Genomic DNA, 17,866 nt, shown 5'->3' with positions numbered 1-17,866 from the left:
AAAAGAAAAAACTTTGTTGACATGTTGATTTTGTTGAAGATACAAATATTGATTTATTCATATTAAAACATGATTTTGCTATCTGTATGTACTGTTTTATATATTAATCCTTACATGTTTAGATATGTGAGCACATATCCATTGAAAGGCCTCTTAGACATGACCAAGTCTTTAGGTTTTTATGTATTCCTATATGAAGTGGGTCACACAAAGGAGAAAACTTAGACGAAGATGATGATGAAGAAGGAAATGATGGAAGAGGGATGACCCCTCAGTCGAGAAGGGTCCTTTGCACTGCAACATTACATGTGTTGACAGAAGCACATGTAAGTATACATGAAAAAAGTAGTTACATTTTTATAACTAATGCAATATGATTCTAACCATGAATTAAACTTCATTTTATAGGTAACGAGGTGTCTTTATGGAGAGGATAGAGCTGATGAGGAGGACGTGGTTGTCCATGCCATAGACTTCACTAAGAAGGATATTTGGTTGCACAACATGAATGAAGTTAAATGTCAAATAGTCAGTCGAGTGGTTTGACAATTTGAGTATGCTCAATAACAACCCTGTAACCCTCTTGCAATTAACAAAAGTGTTTCATGCCATTTGAAGGATCAATTAAACAATTACCTCATGTTATTCTTCTTCTAACTTGAAAAATGGCATGATGACAACAATGACATTGGCTTATATTCCATGGTACGTGTCTGTTAGGAGAACATAGTTCACAATAAGCAATTGCCAAGTAGTTTAAACACAAAGAGGAGCATAGAAATGATCATGCATTTATACATATATGTTGTGATCTCCTCATATACTTTGATATTCATAATTTGATTATATTTTTATTACAAATTAACTATGTTATAAATTACTTTCATTATAAATGAAAGGGAATGAGAAAATTTGGGCTAGGAGTTCGAAGCTTAGAAGGACTTCAAGTGGAGTTGATGCAGTGACATAGTTAGATCTTGCAAGGGTTGAAATCCATAGGCTACATGCCGGGACTTGATTTCCTAGAGGGGTCAGTCCTACAGTTCTGGACATGCAGAGCACGAATCAATCTCGGAGGGAGACCACACTTGCTTGTCTAAGGGCCAGGTGGCTAGCAAGTGTGTTGCAACAAAGAGAATGCAATAGTAGCAGCATCGTCAATAGAGGCAACATGTCTGATTAGGGGGGCACGCTGGAGTGCACGACGTGAAGGAGGGTGAGTCATGCCCCAAGGAGGACACAACCTGACAGGTGGAAGGAGGAAGGCATGTCATTAGGCAAGGGGACACAATAGAGGTGAAAGCACAGTGCTTGAACGTGAAGCAGGGACGTGTCCCAAGGTAGAGGATAGGGCTAAGGGCTGAGACATGACCAGAGAGGGAAAACCAATAGGGAGAGGGGGAAACGTCTTACCTTGTGGGTGAAGGCTATGAAGCAGACGGAAAAGTGGGTGGTGAGGGCATTGACTGAAAGGGACAAACATGTTCCCAATGAGTCAACGATGAGCAGGGGTTGACAGATAGGTGAGGGAGCAGTCTTTCCCTCAGAGAGCAATCACACAAACCAAAATGAACTTTAGATGTTGAACTCAATAAATATCATTAAGAAATAAAATAGTTATATATGCTTATTTATATAATCATAGAGGAATAAATAAGTAAAAATATATCCACAATCCCACTCTAAAGAGGACTCTAGGAGGCATCCCACTAGAGTCTCAGACTGTCCATGACTCCAAGTTGGGTGGATTTCTTAGAGAGTCCTGGGAGAAGTGGGGGACTCTCTCTCTTTGCACAACCCTAGTTGAGCGGGACTCCAGTTGGGTGGGTTTTGGATGGGGCTGATCTAGTTGATCGGACCTAGATCATGTATGGGTCTGTAACAATCCACTCTTCTCAAACATGCCTTGTCCTCAAGGCAGAAACTCCAGATACTGAGTAGCTATCCTGTCTTCCTCTTCTCAGGTTGCTTCATCAACTCTGCCTCTAGTCCCCTAAACTAATACTTTTGTGACTAAGCGACCATCTCTTCTTTGTCTTCTCTTCCCAAGGACTATGATCAGCTAGGGTGAGGTATCACCAAGGTCGGGTAGGGTAGGGTACCTATCAAGCAGCTCCCCTTTATATGGCTTAAGGCACGAGACATGTAACACATGATATACTTGGGCTCCTATAGGGAGGTCTAAGCAATAAGCTACTATCCTGACCCTCTTCATGACTAAAAAAGACTTGTAAAAGTGGAGTGCCAACTTGTGTTGTTGTACTCATCGTACCGTCCCTTGTTGGTGGAGCGACAACTTAAGGAGCACATGGTTACTCACCTGAAACTACCATGATCGATGTCTCTGATCATATGTTTGCTTCATCTACTATTGTGCGACAACCATATTCTTTTACAGCAAGCGTAAGAGGTGGTCTCTCTCTAGCAAGACTGACTCAACTGCGTCCACCCACGCAACTCCACTAATATAGTTGGCTATGGTCAGAGGGGGTCATCCGTACACAGCCTGGAACAGGGTTACTTACATGGAAGAGTGGTAGGTTATGTTGTAAGACCACTTGGTCTATGAAAGAAGCCTCACCTATGTCTTGGGTCTGTCACCTACGAAGGCATAGAGGTAGTCCTCCAAGCATCGGTTCATTACCTCGATCTATCCGTCTATCTAGGGATGATAGTTAGTACTCATGAGCAACTTGGAATCCTATAATCGAAAGAACTCTACTCATAATGTACTAATGAACACCAAGTCTATATCATTGACAAAAGTATGGGCATCCCGTGCAGGTGGAACACCTCTCGTACAATCAGCTCTACGTTAGACGTAGTAGTGTATGGGTGAGACACGACCAAGAAGTGCCTGCACTTGGATAGATGGCCCACTACAACCATGATTGTGGACTTTCCTTGCACGAAAAGAAGCTCATCAATATGTCCTCCCAAATGTGGTCTAACACCAAACGAGAAAGCAACAATTCGGTGATAGAGGCAGTCTCATACTTGACCATCTGACACACATCACACCACCCACAAATTGCCAAATCTACTTCTTTATATCCCTCCATATAAACTCCATACTCAAACACTGATAGGTCGGCTGGACTCCCTCATGGTCTGTTGTAGGAGTTGCGTAGTACTGCTCTATGAGAAGAGTCGTTAGGTCAGACTTGGGAGAAACTACTATGCACCGACAATGCATCACCAAGTTCCCCAAAATCTTGAGTTCAGGAGCCTCTTGTCTCTGGATCTGCACCTGTATAATAGAGAGAAAGTCGCGCGCTGCATATTCCCATTGAAGATCATCCAAAAAGGAGAAAGTAATGGCGGTCTTGCTGAGACACATTAACTCATCCTCGTGTCCCCTCAATGAGAGGCATCAGCTACCTGATTACTGACCTCCTTGTAGTACTAAATCCCAAAGTCATACCCCAGGAACTTCGAGACCCACTTCTGCTAGGTAAAAGTGCTCACCCGCTGATCAATCATGAACTTGAGACTCCTATGGTCAGTCGGAACTATAAAGTGTCAACCAATACGATACAATTGCCACTCGTCCATGGACAGAATGACAACCATTAACTCTTTCTTGTACGTGGACATGTCATACTTTCCAGCTGCCATGACCCTGCTGAAATAAGTGAGGGGGTATTTTTGTTGCATAAAAACAACCCCTATTCTGAACCTAGATGTGTTAGTGTTAACCACAAAAGTCTTTGTAAAATTTGGTAGGGCTAAAATGGGTGCTCGAGTCATGACTTCCTTTAGAGACTCAAAGATCGCGGCAACCTACTGACTTAGTTGAAACTCACCCTTCTTTAGGGGGGCCGTTAGCGTAATGCTCCCTATTTTTAAAACAAATTTTTGTCAAAATTTCATGGATTTCTCTTTCTTTTTTTTATAGCAAAATTTAGAAAAGACTTTAGTAGGAGAAATAGATGATAGTTAGTTTTAAAAGATGTTGAGCAAGTCACAGGTATGTGGCCAATCACTCATTGTCCACCAAAATATTTTATTTAAGTAAACCAAAATGAGTTATTTATTACAAACAATACTAGATAAACTGGGTTTGTAAACAAAATATCGAACAAAGTCTGGAGAAACCTTAGATCTTGATGTTGCCCTACTTCTCATATCACACCACTAGTTCAATACTTGTATCCCCCATAACATGGGGTTCAAACTATTCCTAGTCTGATAGAAAAACATTCTAATTCTAACAAGTATAATATATTGAAGACATAAAAGCTATTCTGGGGCGCAAGTTGAAAACATTGTAACTCAAGTCTCCACAACTTAGTGTATGGGTATCCCATAGACTAAAGCAGAAGCTCCTTGAGCCTAGCTTAACTATGCAGATACAATTTGGGTTCTTTATCTGATCGGTCCAACAGTGTGTCGAGATTAGTACCTTACATAAGGTCATGCATGAGTATACTAACATTCATTCATTCATTCATTCATTCGTCAACGTACCTATTACTAATGCATTATTTTGATAATTATGAGTTCACCCCGTGGTATGCAGAAGGACTTAACTTTGACATCAAACAAAGTTGTCTATGTGTTTATTATGCTATGTATTTTTGTGCCCAGAGGCCTGAGTGACCCTATTCATAGCGGGGTGACAGATTTTTGTTAGGATGAACCCTGGTAGGCAGGCTTAGATGCATCCTACTACTACAGTAGAGGGGTCAACCCCTAGGTCTTAGGGATAACCCAACCTCCTAACCTCTAAGTGACTGGGAGACTGCCCGAACTCTTTGGTTTATCAGATAAAGTATGTTACTTGAGGTGGTACCATCATCATCTACCTTAATAAGGTAAGTCTTGAAGGGGTTCGATGGCATAATCTTTATTATTAGTATGTCTAGTGCCACATAGGCAAACTAGTGCACTATGCACAAAGGAAAATATGAACCCAACCCTAATCAGTTTTTTAAAGCACGTATTGGTTCTCGTGTGGACAAAGACTATCGTTATGTTTGTTTATATGCATGCGGACATCACTCTTGGTGTTTAAAGCCTTCACGAGCACTTCACCCCTTGCAAGTGGATAACCAACTTTGGCAAAACAATGCTAACGAGTATTGTTCTTATACAGTAGTTTACATAGGCATGCATAATTTAGGATCACTTTTGATTGACTGCTTGGGCGTATTTAGCCGCAACGAGCACTGACCCAACAGGGCGTAATAGCTACTCTGGTGTAGCGTCCCTTACTAGTACAATTATAAGACCCATAATTTTTAGCAAAAATTCTTAATAAATCTATAAGGTATTTTATGTAAAAATAGCATATGAACCTGAAACATGAAACAAATAGATTTCAATGAACCAATTATACTTATGATGTACGTATCCTTGCAAATATATGCTCAATCAATCATGGTCCCATAACTTCCTCCCTGAGTAAAATTAAGAGATTTCAATGAGTCAACTTTCTTAGTTTTGTTGATACAAAGAAAATGGTGTACTCATAATTTTTCACAAAAAATATTGGCAAAACCCAAAAAATATGCAGGACCGACAAAAATATTTGGCATGTCTCACAAAAATATCTCACCAAAAATATCTTGTGGGCCCTACAAAAATATCTTATGGAATTAATTAGGTGAGCCCTATAGGGATATAGAAGTCATTTTATTACTTTATCCCCAAAGTTTGTATCTTGAATCAAGGGGTTTAGATCAGATCCACACTACATGTGGATTCAAGATCCATTTAAAAAACTATAAATAGGGGTGACCCCCTCTCTTAAAAATTGTCCTCCTCCTCTCTCTTCTTTTCCACTCTAGCTCCTCTCTTCTCTCTTCTCTCTCCCCTCTCTTGGTTCTAGCCTAGTCCAAGCCCACTTGCAGTGAGCTTGGCCATGCTTAGCCCAGTTGGTCAAGACTCACTTGACCTAGCAAGTTAACTTTTTTCTCTCATCTTTTGTCTACCACCTTAGAGAAGACTTAAATTATCTCAAAAAGAGGCATGTGGAGAAAAAAACAAAGGTTTTGTTATGGGAAAAGCATTTTCGAGGTAGGGGATTTCTACTTACATGGTATTCTATTTTGGGATGCAATGGCATACCCTCTTTTAATCCAGAGATTTGATCTACATATGATCTATGCCTACAACCGCTTATGACTATTGGATCTACATGAAAAGACTTTCGAAAACTCAAAACGGTATTTTGGTAAATCGGTTTTGAGAAAACATTTTTGTAGAATGCTAGTTTCGAAACCCTAAAATCAAAAATCATTGGGGATGTTTAGAACTGTATTTTATGGGTTTGATCAACATGTATAATGTGTCGATGATGATGTGTTTGAGTGTTTTCATAAATCATAATGTTGAAAATTTGGCTTATGCCTATATCTATGTTTAAAATATGCAAAAATTGTTTTGTAGAGTAAAAAGGGCAAAATTGATTTTAGAAGATTGATTTTCTTGTTGAATCAAATTGTTGTAAGCATGTTAGTGGATTATATCATGACAAAAAAGTAAATATTGATGTTATCATGTCTGCGATAATCTGGAATACCATGATTTAATTTATTCATCATGTAATTAGTGTTAAATATGAGTTAAAGATTAGATCTACGTTGTATTATGTACTACCAATGAGATTTGTGAATTTGCAATGGTGGGTCAACATAGAAAAAAGAACTATATATTGTCATATATTTTCTATATTCATGTTATAAAATCATCTAATGTGACAAATCATGTTTTAATGCCACATTTAGCATATGAATCATGATTTCATTAAGAGTTATGATAACTATGTATTGTTATCCCGTTTGTGACTCGACCAGTTTGCAAAATAATTTTGTTTCTCTTAGAATATGAATCATAAAAAAACAAATATATATATATATATGATGTTCTACACACCCGAGACTTAATTATAGCATGTAATTTTGTTTGATTTGGGTCTATTTTAAGGGAGAAATGCCCACTATAATTGAGCATAATTTTCTGGCTCTGATTACAAGGTTGTTCTAACCAAGTATTTTAAAAGTCCCAAAAACTTGTTCAAAATAGATCATATAAAATCATAAAAAATCCATGATAGATCCAAAATATAGTAGAAGATACTATAAAAAGATTTTATAAAAAGAGTTACCAGTAAATCTATGAAAAATCACCAAGTTGGATTTTTTTTTGTAGATTGCAGAAACTGGTCTGTTGTTTTTCCAAAACAGTATGCGATTATAGAATTTTTATAATTTTTGTATAATTTATTTTTGATATATGTTTTGGGTTATTTTTTCAACACATTAAGCCATACTTAGTAAAAAGATGAAACTTAAACCTGTTTTCTGTGATTTCTGGTTGATTTTACAAAAATAGGTGAATAGAGATCTTAATTTACCTCACTTGTTTATTTATATGCCTAAGTCTTTTTCAGTTGATAATTCATGTTAAGCAATACATGAAGCATAAATTATGGTATTTGATGTAAGGTATCTGATTATACAGCAAACCTAACGAGGCATAGAATTAGCAATGTTTGAATGTAATTATGTCATATAAAATTATATAAATTTGTAATTGATATGCCTATAATTGAATGTATGCATGAATTGATACATAATATGCTTGCATGATAGCATGATCTAAAAATGCATAAGTTGTATATATGAAGTGAATAAATGCCATGTTTGAATTGTGCATGCATAAGTATGAATGATTAGTCTACCCTGACTGTGTAAATGCATGGTGATTGTATTACTTGTATAATTATATGGTAGATACTAATCAGAAGCATGCATATGGTGTCATAAATATTATTTTTAACACCCCAAATTTTATGTCTCGAAAATCATGATTTTTTTTAAAATGCTTTTAAAATACTTTTACAAAATTACAACGAAAAACTAGTTGGGACAAAAACTTAGTGTGTTATATTCTCCTTTATATTCACATGCATACATGCATTTAAACTTAGAAATTTAAACATTCATAAATTAAATAAACATCCATGCATGTCCAAATTAATACTAAAAGTCCATTTAACAAATTAATTTAAATATCAAAGTTTTGAGCAATTAAAATTGCTCTCAATCCAAAATACTCAAAGATTGGGAAAGGCATGTTTTGGTCCCCGTCGTAACCTCCCACCATTGCATGAGAGCTCACTCACTACCTAAAAATATTAAAATTCATAGGGCCAGACAAAACTTGTCTTAATAGGGTGAAACTACACAAAACATAAATATTAGAATAAGTAAGAAGGAATCACTCTAATTTTTTGTGCATTCATCAAAATTAAATATAACATAAAATAAATAAAGATTTCTAATTATCTCATTCAATCATACATCTGCAAAATGCATTCAATCAAACATTCATTTAAACCTGAATAATTTAAAATGCATGAATAATTAAAATGCATGCATTTACCATTGCAAAAGTCGATCTTATACATGAGCCAATTTTTATCTTTAATTAACTTTTCTTTCTTATATGATGCATGTCATGCCTATCTAATGCACATTTATTTAAGTTTCACTTCTTAGCCCTATGGATACTAACACTGCCTTATACTTAGATCAGGGTCATGGTGCAAGCAGTAGTTTCAAACATAGGTGGCTTTGGCCAGACCAGACACCTTTTACCGATCCTACGGATGAGGGATGAGCGTATCGAGAGCGCACTCCCAATACCATCACCCAGATTTTAACTCATGAGTATCTTACCTCCATATTGCAGTCTATTGCAGAGGTTTCCTCTATCTTCATGGTCGGGGATGAGCAACCTTCTGTGTTCAAAACATATTCTCATAAAGTCGTAAGTACCGCTTGCCGTTTCCTTGCAAGTATATTTCTTTAGTGTTACATATTTAGTTTCTTAAATTAAGTCATTTTACATGCAACACCATATATGAATCCACCAAAGGCATTCAATCACTTCCTGGGCTAATGGATGCATATTTAAAATATTACATTCAATGACATGCTCATGCTTTAATATTTTCAATCAAATGTGCATATACATAAACAAAATGATGGATTTATTAAATATTGTATACATCCATTCATTTACATCATCACCATCATCACAATAGACATGAGTAAAATTATAGTAGGTACAATCCTCTTTAACATTGCAATTAATTTTGCAAAATGAACACTATGGTCCCTTAATTAGCGAAAGACCATATAGACTAGCTTAGGCATTCATTTAACATTCAGTCCATGCCCCATAGGTAAGCATATAATTTTCTGCAGAAAATTAACTCTTGACAATGCATATATAGGTTGAGATTCATTTCTAAAGGCACACATATCAATATATAATTTATGCAAGCATTCAGCTGCCAATTCTTAAATCGGTTCTAAATTTGTAAAAATCTAACTCTGTCTGACTGTTACAGAAGTTACAGAACATTTTACATTTGATAGACATAGCTGATTTTTTTATAGATTGTAGATAATTGTGTCAGCTTTTTAATGTGGCAAACCATTCATAAAAATTCATTTGTATGAGGGAGTTATGAATATTTTGGTGAACATATCCTTTTATATTCCAACCATCACAGAACAGTGCTCAATCCATGAACAGATGTGAAAATTTCACAATAGTTGTAAACTTTTGTTAGCTTTCTAACACAATAAACCTCTCATAAAAACTTTTTTAGACGAGAGAGATACGAGCGATTTACTGATCAGGTGTCATGCCAAAAATACATAAGTTTGGGAAATATATATTCGGATGGGCCAAAATAGGCCACCCGAATTCATACTTTCAAATTTTTTTACATAAAAAGAATTTTTAAAAATCACATTTACATTAATTCTAACTAATCCACCATGGGCAAGTCACATTTTTGGAGCTGTTAGGCCAAAAAACAGACTCATCTCCCTGAAGCCTATTTCCTCATAAATAGTTTTAGTAAAATTTATAATAAGGTATATAAAACACAAAAATTTTCTATGAAATAAAATCAGAAAATTATGCTATAATCATAGAGTATTTACATGCACATTCACTACAACTTTAATTAAAATTCTCATGAAAGAAATTAGATATAATATATTTTTTCAAAAAATGATAGAATTTATTTATAAGAAAACCAATAGCATGGAATACATATTTTTATATAAAAGACATAACAAAAATCATGAAATTTTTTGCAGTGTATTCACGTGAACCTTATCTACTATTTTCAATTAAAATTTGCAAAAAAATAATTAAGTAATATATGAAATTTTCATAATTTATGGATTTTATTTCTGAGAAATCGATAGCATGCATATATGATTTCTTTTTTATTTTTACTTCAAATTTTTGGCTACTTTTGGAGATGAATCGATTTCTTTTAGGGAAAATCAAAATCAACCCCTTATCCTTAAGTCTATTATAACTTTTATCAAAATTTCACCTTTTATTTCTTTTATCAAAATTTCAATTCAGGTCCTCGTACCTGATTTTGGAGGAAATTAGTTTTTAGAGGGGTTTCTTTCAAAAATCTCCTTTCTATCTTATTTTTCGATAACCCTAAGTCAAACCCACGTGTGGTAGGCATGGTTTAGGGCATGTCCTTTTGAAAATTTAGAGAAATTCGTGCCTATGAATTCCAAGTTACATGTAGAGTATAGAACCCTCTGCCTTTTTGGCAAAATTGGCTCCTACGAGTGTAAAATCGATGTTTTGATATAAATCAGCCATCCAACATGAGCAACAGCCACACCAACACACTCCTTTCGGTCCTTACACAAATGTGGAAGTACTCGTTGTTAGGCCAAGAGGGGAAATTACAAAGGAAATGTGGGAAAAAGAGAGGAGAAATGAGGGGAATCAAGAGGGAATAAGAGAAACAAGGGGGAAAGGGGGAGCAAGACTCAAAAGGGGCAAATAAGGGAGGGCGTGAGCCCCTCCCTTGCTTTTATAGAGGTTAGGGGAGGTCAAGCACTGGAGCAAATCTCAACCCTTGATCTAAATCAAGGTTTGTTTTCAAATCCCTAACTCTCCGTACTTTCCTTTTTTCTTTTCTAGTTAGCTTAAGTTTATAATTTATTTCATATATATCATATTATATACATATTATATTACATGTAACATAATGTGGCCCACATGGGTTGGTCGACCCCCATGGGGTTGGCCTCTTTCTAAATTTTGAAATGTCAAGCAAGTTGACTAGTCTTATTATTATTATTATTATTATTATTATTTCTTTTCTTTTTTTTATTTCTTTTTCACACATTTTTTTATTTTTTTTTCTTGGTCCAACCATTCCCCCTCCTAGAATTCTCTAGGCAGGGATGCCCTTCTCATAGAAGGCCAAGTCTTGAAATAAGGCAAGCTTTTGACTTTTCAAAACTTGTCTTATAATTAGGTAGGTTTTACAAGTCTTTTTGTTTTTAAAATTTTATTTTCATCTTACCATTTTAAAGTTTAAATTGGATGCCACATAGGATGGGAAGTCCCACCTATGGACTCCTACAAAATTATAAAATTTATTTAATTTACAAGTTCCATTCTATTAAATAAATTCCAAATTAATTCACTTAAAATTTAAATTCAATTAAAATAAAAAATTAATTAAATGACACTAAATAAAATTAAATTAGATTCAAATGTAAATGTATTTCACCTATTAAAACACGAATATCCATGTGTTTTTAATTCTTTATTAAATATATTCATTCTAAGGATAATTCAAATTCTTCAGAAATAATTTTTGAAAAAAGGGATTCAATAGGATCGATGAAAACCTTGAGGTGTGTGGGTGTGTTTATTATACTTAGAAAATTTTGTCTAAGTCCTATATACCCTATAGCACATGTGCCTGGCCTGAATTACCATTTTTTATTTATCAAACAATACTAAAATTGTAAAAAATCATGAAAAATCTTCAAAAAATTATGGGTATTATATTATTGCATATGAACCAAGAATGTAGTTGCATATTTGCATTAGCATACTTAACAATAAAGTTAATTAATAAATTAAAATAAAATTAATTCTCTTGTAGCTTATTGAGAGAGTAAGCATGGTACTACTAGTGACTCCGTGGAGATAGCACAAAAGGTTGCTTTTCTCTCCATCCACAAAGTTAATGATGGGGAAAACTACCATGATTTGTCTGTGGTATGGTAGGTAAGACTTATAAGTAAATAATAATATATCAGGCTGTAGAAATTTGGGAACTCTATCGAATTTATTTTTCCTTCTCCAGAGATAATACCAATGTTGGGGCATTATGCAAGTTAATAAAATATAATTGCTTGAATATATAAACTTTGGGTTATACCTCTAAACTAGGAGAATCTTTGTTGTACCCACAAATATGTGATATTAGCAAGTGAAACAAGAAAGTAAAATGCATGTAAATAGAATATTATATGCAGAGGCGTAGCTAGGGGGGACAGGACTGGGCTGTAGCCCAGTCCTGCCTCCCGAAATAGTTAATTTTTTTTTTAAAAGCCCAGTCCTAGCCCAACCCTGATTCCATATGAAATAGATTTTTATCCATTTTTTAGCCCAGCCCTGACTGCAGCAAATAGTTTGATTTGTCCATATGAAATAGATTTTTATTAATAATCGTAGCCATTTTTTATTTTATCTCAAAAAAATTTTTTTGGGGCGCTGCCCCCGAACCCCCGACTATCACACAATTTTTTTTTCTACACCCCTGTTTGCCCCCCCCTCGCATGAATCCTAGCTACACCCCTGATTATATGCATCATTTAAGCAAGAAAATGATAATTGAAGTTAAAAACCTACTCATGCATGAAGGATTTGCATTACTTAAATGGTAACTTAATGCATCTTATATATGTTCATACATTCCTATAAATGTCTATACATGTGCATGATTTGTTGCAAATCTTAGTATGAATGCATATACACTAAATTGTCTTGCTATTTTGTTATATAGCATAATTTTGTATTTATTGACTGGTAAGATATGTGTTGTATGCTCGATGTGCAAGACTGTGTTTGAATGTATTCTGATATCGTGCAGTTATTATAAGTATGTTATTTTCTACTCAGACTCCGATTGTCTGACCCTATTACTAGAACGATTTTTAGGTTCTGAGGAGGCCAAACGATCCTTCACCTATTCAGTTATTAGTGGACTTTGCTTGCTACCTGTCGAGGTGGTGATTGTGATTCCTCGTGTTAGGGAGATTTAGTTGTCTTGGACATTTCATTTGGGATGGTTCTGAATATGATCTACTATGGATGATTTGAACTTTTATTCAATTCAATTCAATTTATAATGAAGTACTTTTATTTCTGCAATTAGTTAGTGGATGGTTTGGTTCGACAACTGTAATAATCCTGATTTGCATATTTTTGCTAAGTTTAAAAAAAAAATCATAAAAAAATTGAGTTATAAATCGGAGTAGTTACACATCCAGCTGAAGCTTCTAGATGTCTAGGGTCATTCCACATTCAATTAAAAATATAGACCAATCCTCGTTGTTAATTGGATGGCTAGGATTAAATGTAGAATGAAACCCATCCTGTGTCAAAAGACTGGATTCATACTTATCTCATAGCATATCTTTAGGTTACAACTGCAGAAACCGTGTAATGATTGTATTTGACATACAAGAGAATGAACTCTAGTTAAAATTTTAATGGCAACAATTCGCTGACATCAAAATCTCTCACAATCACCAACAAGGGGCTTTGCTTATATGGTAGGAGCAGTTAGTGTAAGTCATCAAAATTTGCTCCGCTATCGACCCGCTTAACTTGGTTTCTTCAAGACATTCCGTTGTGCTAAGCATATGCACGACCTTGAATTCGTTTCTCCTAAGCTGACGCAGCTCCTCGCCTTTAAGGCAAGTTACTTAAGCCTTTGATTGCTTTGGCACCTACGAATTAGGGGTGTTAACGGGTTGGTTTTACCCAGACCCGACACGTATCAAACCCTATAGTGTCTGGGTATGATGATAAATAAGAAGACCCGATTAAGAATGGGGTCTGGATCCGAAGGTCCGACTAATACATGGATACATGTATAATTTGAGAAATTTTATACCAGACCCAGGCCTGACCCGAGTTCGGATTAAGACCCACAAATTTTCAAAGTAAAAATGATAAAAATTATTATTTTACCGGGTCTGATTCATGTAGTTCTTATAGGGTCTGAGTATGGTTTTTCTTATGGTGGGTCCAATTAGACTCAGGTCTGGACCCGATACCATACCCAAAAATCGAGGCTAGGTCTAGTTCTACCTGGGTCCCAACCCGTTGACACCCCTACTACCAATGCTTCAAACACAAGAAACAACAAAGATCAATAAGATATTTAGGAAACTAAAATTTAGTAAAATGAAGTAAAAATTTGAAGAGGAGAAAGGCTTACCACAGGCACGTTAGCCCTCTTCTAAGCTTGATGATGATGATGAAAACATGGATAAACTTGATTTGGATCTTCGAGAGGTCCACCAGGATCCAATCGATCTTAGGATATTTCCAGCTAACGCCCCTATTTTCTAAATATTATAGGCTTTTTACATGGACTTGGCTATCTACTTACCAAAAATATACTTGTAGCTAAGGCTTCAAACTAATGTATAGTTCTAGGCAATTCCGGGTACAAATGGCATCAGCCATTTCTAGTTTTAATTGGATGCTGTTTGTGTCCTGGAGCCCCAAAATCCGATTTTTTATGGATCTATTCCTAAGATTTGAACGGGTTTAGCTAGTTCTAAATAGATTTAGCCTAGTTAACTTGGTCTAGACCTAGTCTAATTGGGTTAGACCTAGTTTGACTGGAACTAATGAGGTTTGACCTAATCTAACTAGGTTGACTAGGTTTGACCGAGGGTTTTGAGGTTTGCTCGTTCCAATTGAAAACCCCAGTATATGGATTTTCTCTAGTTTTGTCAAACCGGATCGTGAAGTGAACTTGGTCATGATCCTGTTTTATGTAGTTCTAATGAAACTACGATGGGGTTTGACAGAGCTTCTGCTTGGTTCAAACAAAGTTTTTTACCAAGATTTGACTTGGTCTAACTTCGGTTATCGGATCTAGGTTTGACATTCAATCTGAAGTGTTTTTTTTGTAAAAATTGCTCCAAAATTTCAAGAGTCTTCTGATGAAATGATCTTGGACAAAAATAAGGTAATCTATATGCTGCCAATGAGTTGGTCAGGCTTGTCTCGGGAGATTGGCCTGTCCTCAACCTAGATATTCAAGTATGAGCATAAAAATTACTGATCCAAATGCTGGTTGGGTCTACTTGTACCTGAATTTAGACTAATTTTTACGAGATATCCGACTCGACCCAAAAACGTGCGTTTTTTGGTCTATTTTTATGTAAAATTTTATTTAAAACCTTTTATATTTTAATGTAATTTTTTCTCTAAATTAGTTTAGGCTTCCATTTTCTAGATTCAACCTAATCAAACCAGAGTGGTGGTTATTTAGGCGAGTTTGGGTGCACCCTAACCGGATACCTGGCCCTGTTTGTCCTACGTATTGTCGTATTGGATCCTGATCCGGAATTAGACCCCACTCTTCAAAATCTGGATCCGGTGTCAAGTTCAGAATGACCACACTCGTGTTCGAACCATTTGCTTAATACCAAGTCTTGAGTTGGAGGGATGTCGCTGCGCCTGATGTGCAGAGCAAAACGTTGCCTCTTTTCTCCTTATTTCCTCTGCCTTCTCCTTTGCTGATCTCTCCATGCTTGTTGTTGCTTGGTAGTCTGTGGTGATGAATCTCGTTAGGAAGCACCCCATCTTCAGAAATGTGCGAAATCCCACCATTGTTTCTGCATTCTGGAGGCGTTTGCAGCTACCGTTTTCAACCACCACCATCCATGGAAACCACCCTTCTTCTTCTTCTTCACCATCTCTTCTCAAAGACCCATCATCGGAAATGGTCGATTACCTCATAAACTCATGTGGGTTGCCCTCAGACAAGGCTGCAGGCATATGCAGGAAGCTAAGAAGCACATGTAGGGTTCAAAACGCGGAGAGAATAATCGGTTTCTTGAGGGAGAGAGGTTTCACAGATACCCAAATCAGTAATACCGTCACTCGCAATCCTAGGTTGCTAGCGGCCAAGCTAGAGAAAACGCTGGTGCCCAAGGTGAGGGCTTTCCTCGATTTGGGACTCTCTAGTGCTGATGTTGCTCTCATGGTCGCTAGAAATCCACGCATTCTCAACACGAGCTTCAACAATTACGTACTTCCAATAGTTGGTGTCCTCAGAACCTTCTTTGCCCGCCGCGAGGATGAAGTCAGGTCTATCAAGCGTTTCTTCTCGACTGCGTTGCTTTCGTACAATGTCGAGAAGAGGATGGCGGTCAACCTATCAACTCTGCGAAGCCGAGACATTCCCGATCGGTGCCTGTCGAGGCTTGTGGCTAATTGGCCGTGGCTGTTGTCAATGAAACCGAAAGCGCTTGAGAATAAGGTGGAGAAGGCCCTTGAATTGGGGTTCCATCACGGCTCCGGCATGTTCATTCACGCGCTTTTCGCCGTTTCTACGATGAGAGAGCCCGTGTACAATGCCAAACTGGAGGTCCTGAAGGGCTTCGGATGGTCTCCGGAGAACATAATGGTGGCAATTCGGAAGGCCCCTCTTTTCCTGCTACTGTCCAGAAGCAATTTGCGGAAGAAATTAGAGTTCTTCATTGATGGACTCGGATACAATCCTTCGGAACTTGCGGCGGCTCCAACTATCTTGATGTACAGCATGGAGAAGAGAGCCATTCCTAGGCTAGCTGTTATCAGGATGTTGGATTCTAAGAAGCTCCTCAAGAGAAACCCGAGTTTGCATTGGATCTTGCTGATGAAAGATGAAGTATTCTACAAAGGATACGTGCTTAAGCATAAGGATGAATGTCCAGACATGTTTGAAGCTTATAAGAAAGAGCAGCATCAAAACTGATACAAAACTTGTATGCTAACAAGATAAATCTAGTTTTGTGCCACTGTACTTGCACTCATTTTCTGTTTTTTCCAAACTCTTGAAAGAGGCTAGCAGGATCCAAGATTTGGGGTAGACACGATGTAGATTTGTTTCAATTGAGCCACCAACAGAGCATTTGTGATCAGTTTTGCTGCATGAAAAAAGTATTGCTCTGGTGCATAGAAAACGAAATTCAGGATTCATTTCTACCTTTTTTGAAGTGCTTGCGTTTACATCAAAAACCTCCATCTGAACAAACAATAAGTAATTGTGTTCTTCTGGTAATGATTTCATAGTTGTTAGTTGAGTGTGTTATAGCTAATATTTTTAATTCTGGTTCCTGTAGCACAAGGAAATTCTAACTGTTCCCCTTAATTTTCACTAATGATTTGGTGTCGTTATGATCATTGATGGGGTGAGTTTTCTAGCACCAACCATGCCATGTTATCAATTGAAGATGCTTGATTATTGAATAAACCTGTGACCAATTTCAGATGATGGCTTGAGTGTCAATCTGAGAGATGTATTAAAAGAAAGGAAATTGCTTTTAAGATGAGTTCCATGGAGGATTACTATTCTCAAGAATTTAACTTTTTCTAGGCTTCACCTCGAGAACATTACCAACCAAACTGGCTCAGTGATGGGAACTGCCTGGCTCCAAATCCTAGTAGAAGTGCCAATCTTTTTGCAATCGTAACAGTTGCAACTCATTCATTTCCCTAACCAGCTGCTTCTCTGAATGTCGTTTCTCACTCTATTTGATACGATTTCTGTTGGGAGTGAATCATTTTATTGAATGTCACCTGTACAAACTTTAAAATACACCTAGATCTCCCTTAATCACTCCCTGAGTTTTGCTTCTTTATGCATTAAAAATTCTGCATGTTGATCCATCTTGTCACCGATGACTCTGCAAGGACTGGAAGTACATGCAACCATAGAATTTTGTAATAAGCTTGCCCGAATTGCATTTTCTGATGCTTATATATATAT

At 36.5% G+C, this 17,866-nt stretch overlaps 1 protein-coding gene across 1 annotated transcript; it reads left to right on the top strand.

Moving 5' to 3' along the window:
- Positions 1–15,670: 15,670 nt before the first annotated feature.
- LOC149841027 (transcription termination factor MTERF8, chloroplastic-like) lies at positions 15,671–16,852 on the top strand. Its single transcript, XM_090005176.1, has one exon. It carries the CDS (start codon positions 15,671–15,673, stop codon positions 16,850–16,852), a length of 1,182 nt encoding a protein of 393 aa, XP_089861302.1.
- Positions 16,853–17,866: the final 1,014 nt, after the last annotated feature.

Source organism: Nuphar pumila, chromosome 4, assembly GCF_984573655.1.
Source record: "Nuphar pumila chromosome 4, dmNupPumi1.hap1.1, whole genome shotgun sequence".
NCBI classification, from domain to species: domain Eukaryota; kingdom Viridiplantae; phylum Streptophyta; class Magnoliopsida; order Nymphaeales; family Nymphaeaceae; genus Nuphar; species Nuphar pumila.
This window is presented reverse-complemented; position numbering and strand designations above follow the sequence as displayed.

What these genes read in the sequence shown, in the direction of transcription:
- LOC149841027 (XM_090005176.1), top strand. Translation starts at nt 15,671, where the DNA reads ATGAATCTCGTTAGGAAGCACCCCATCTTCAGAAATGTGCGAAATCCC.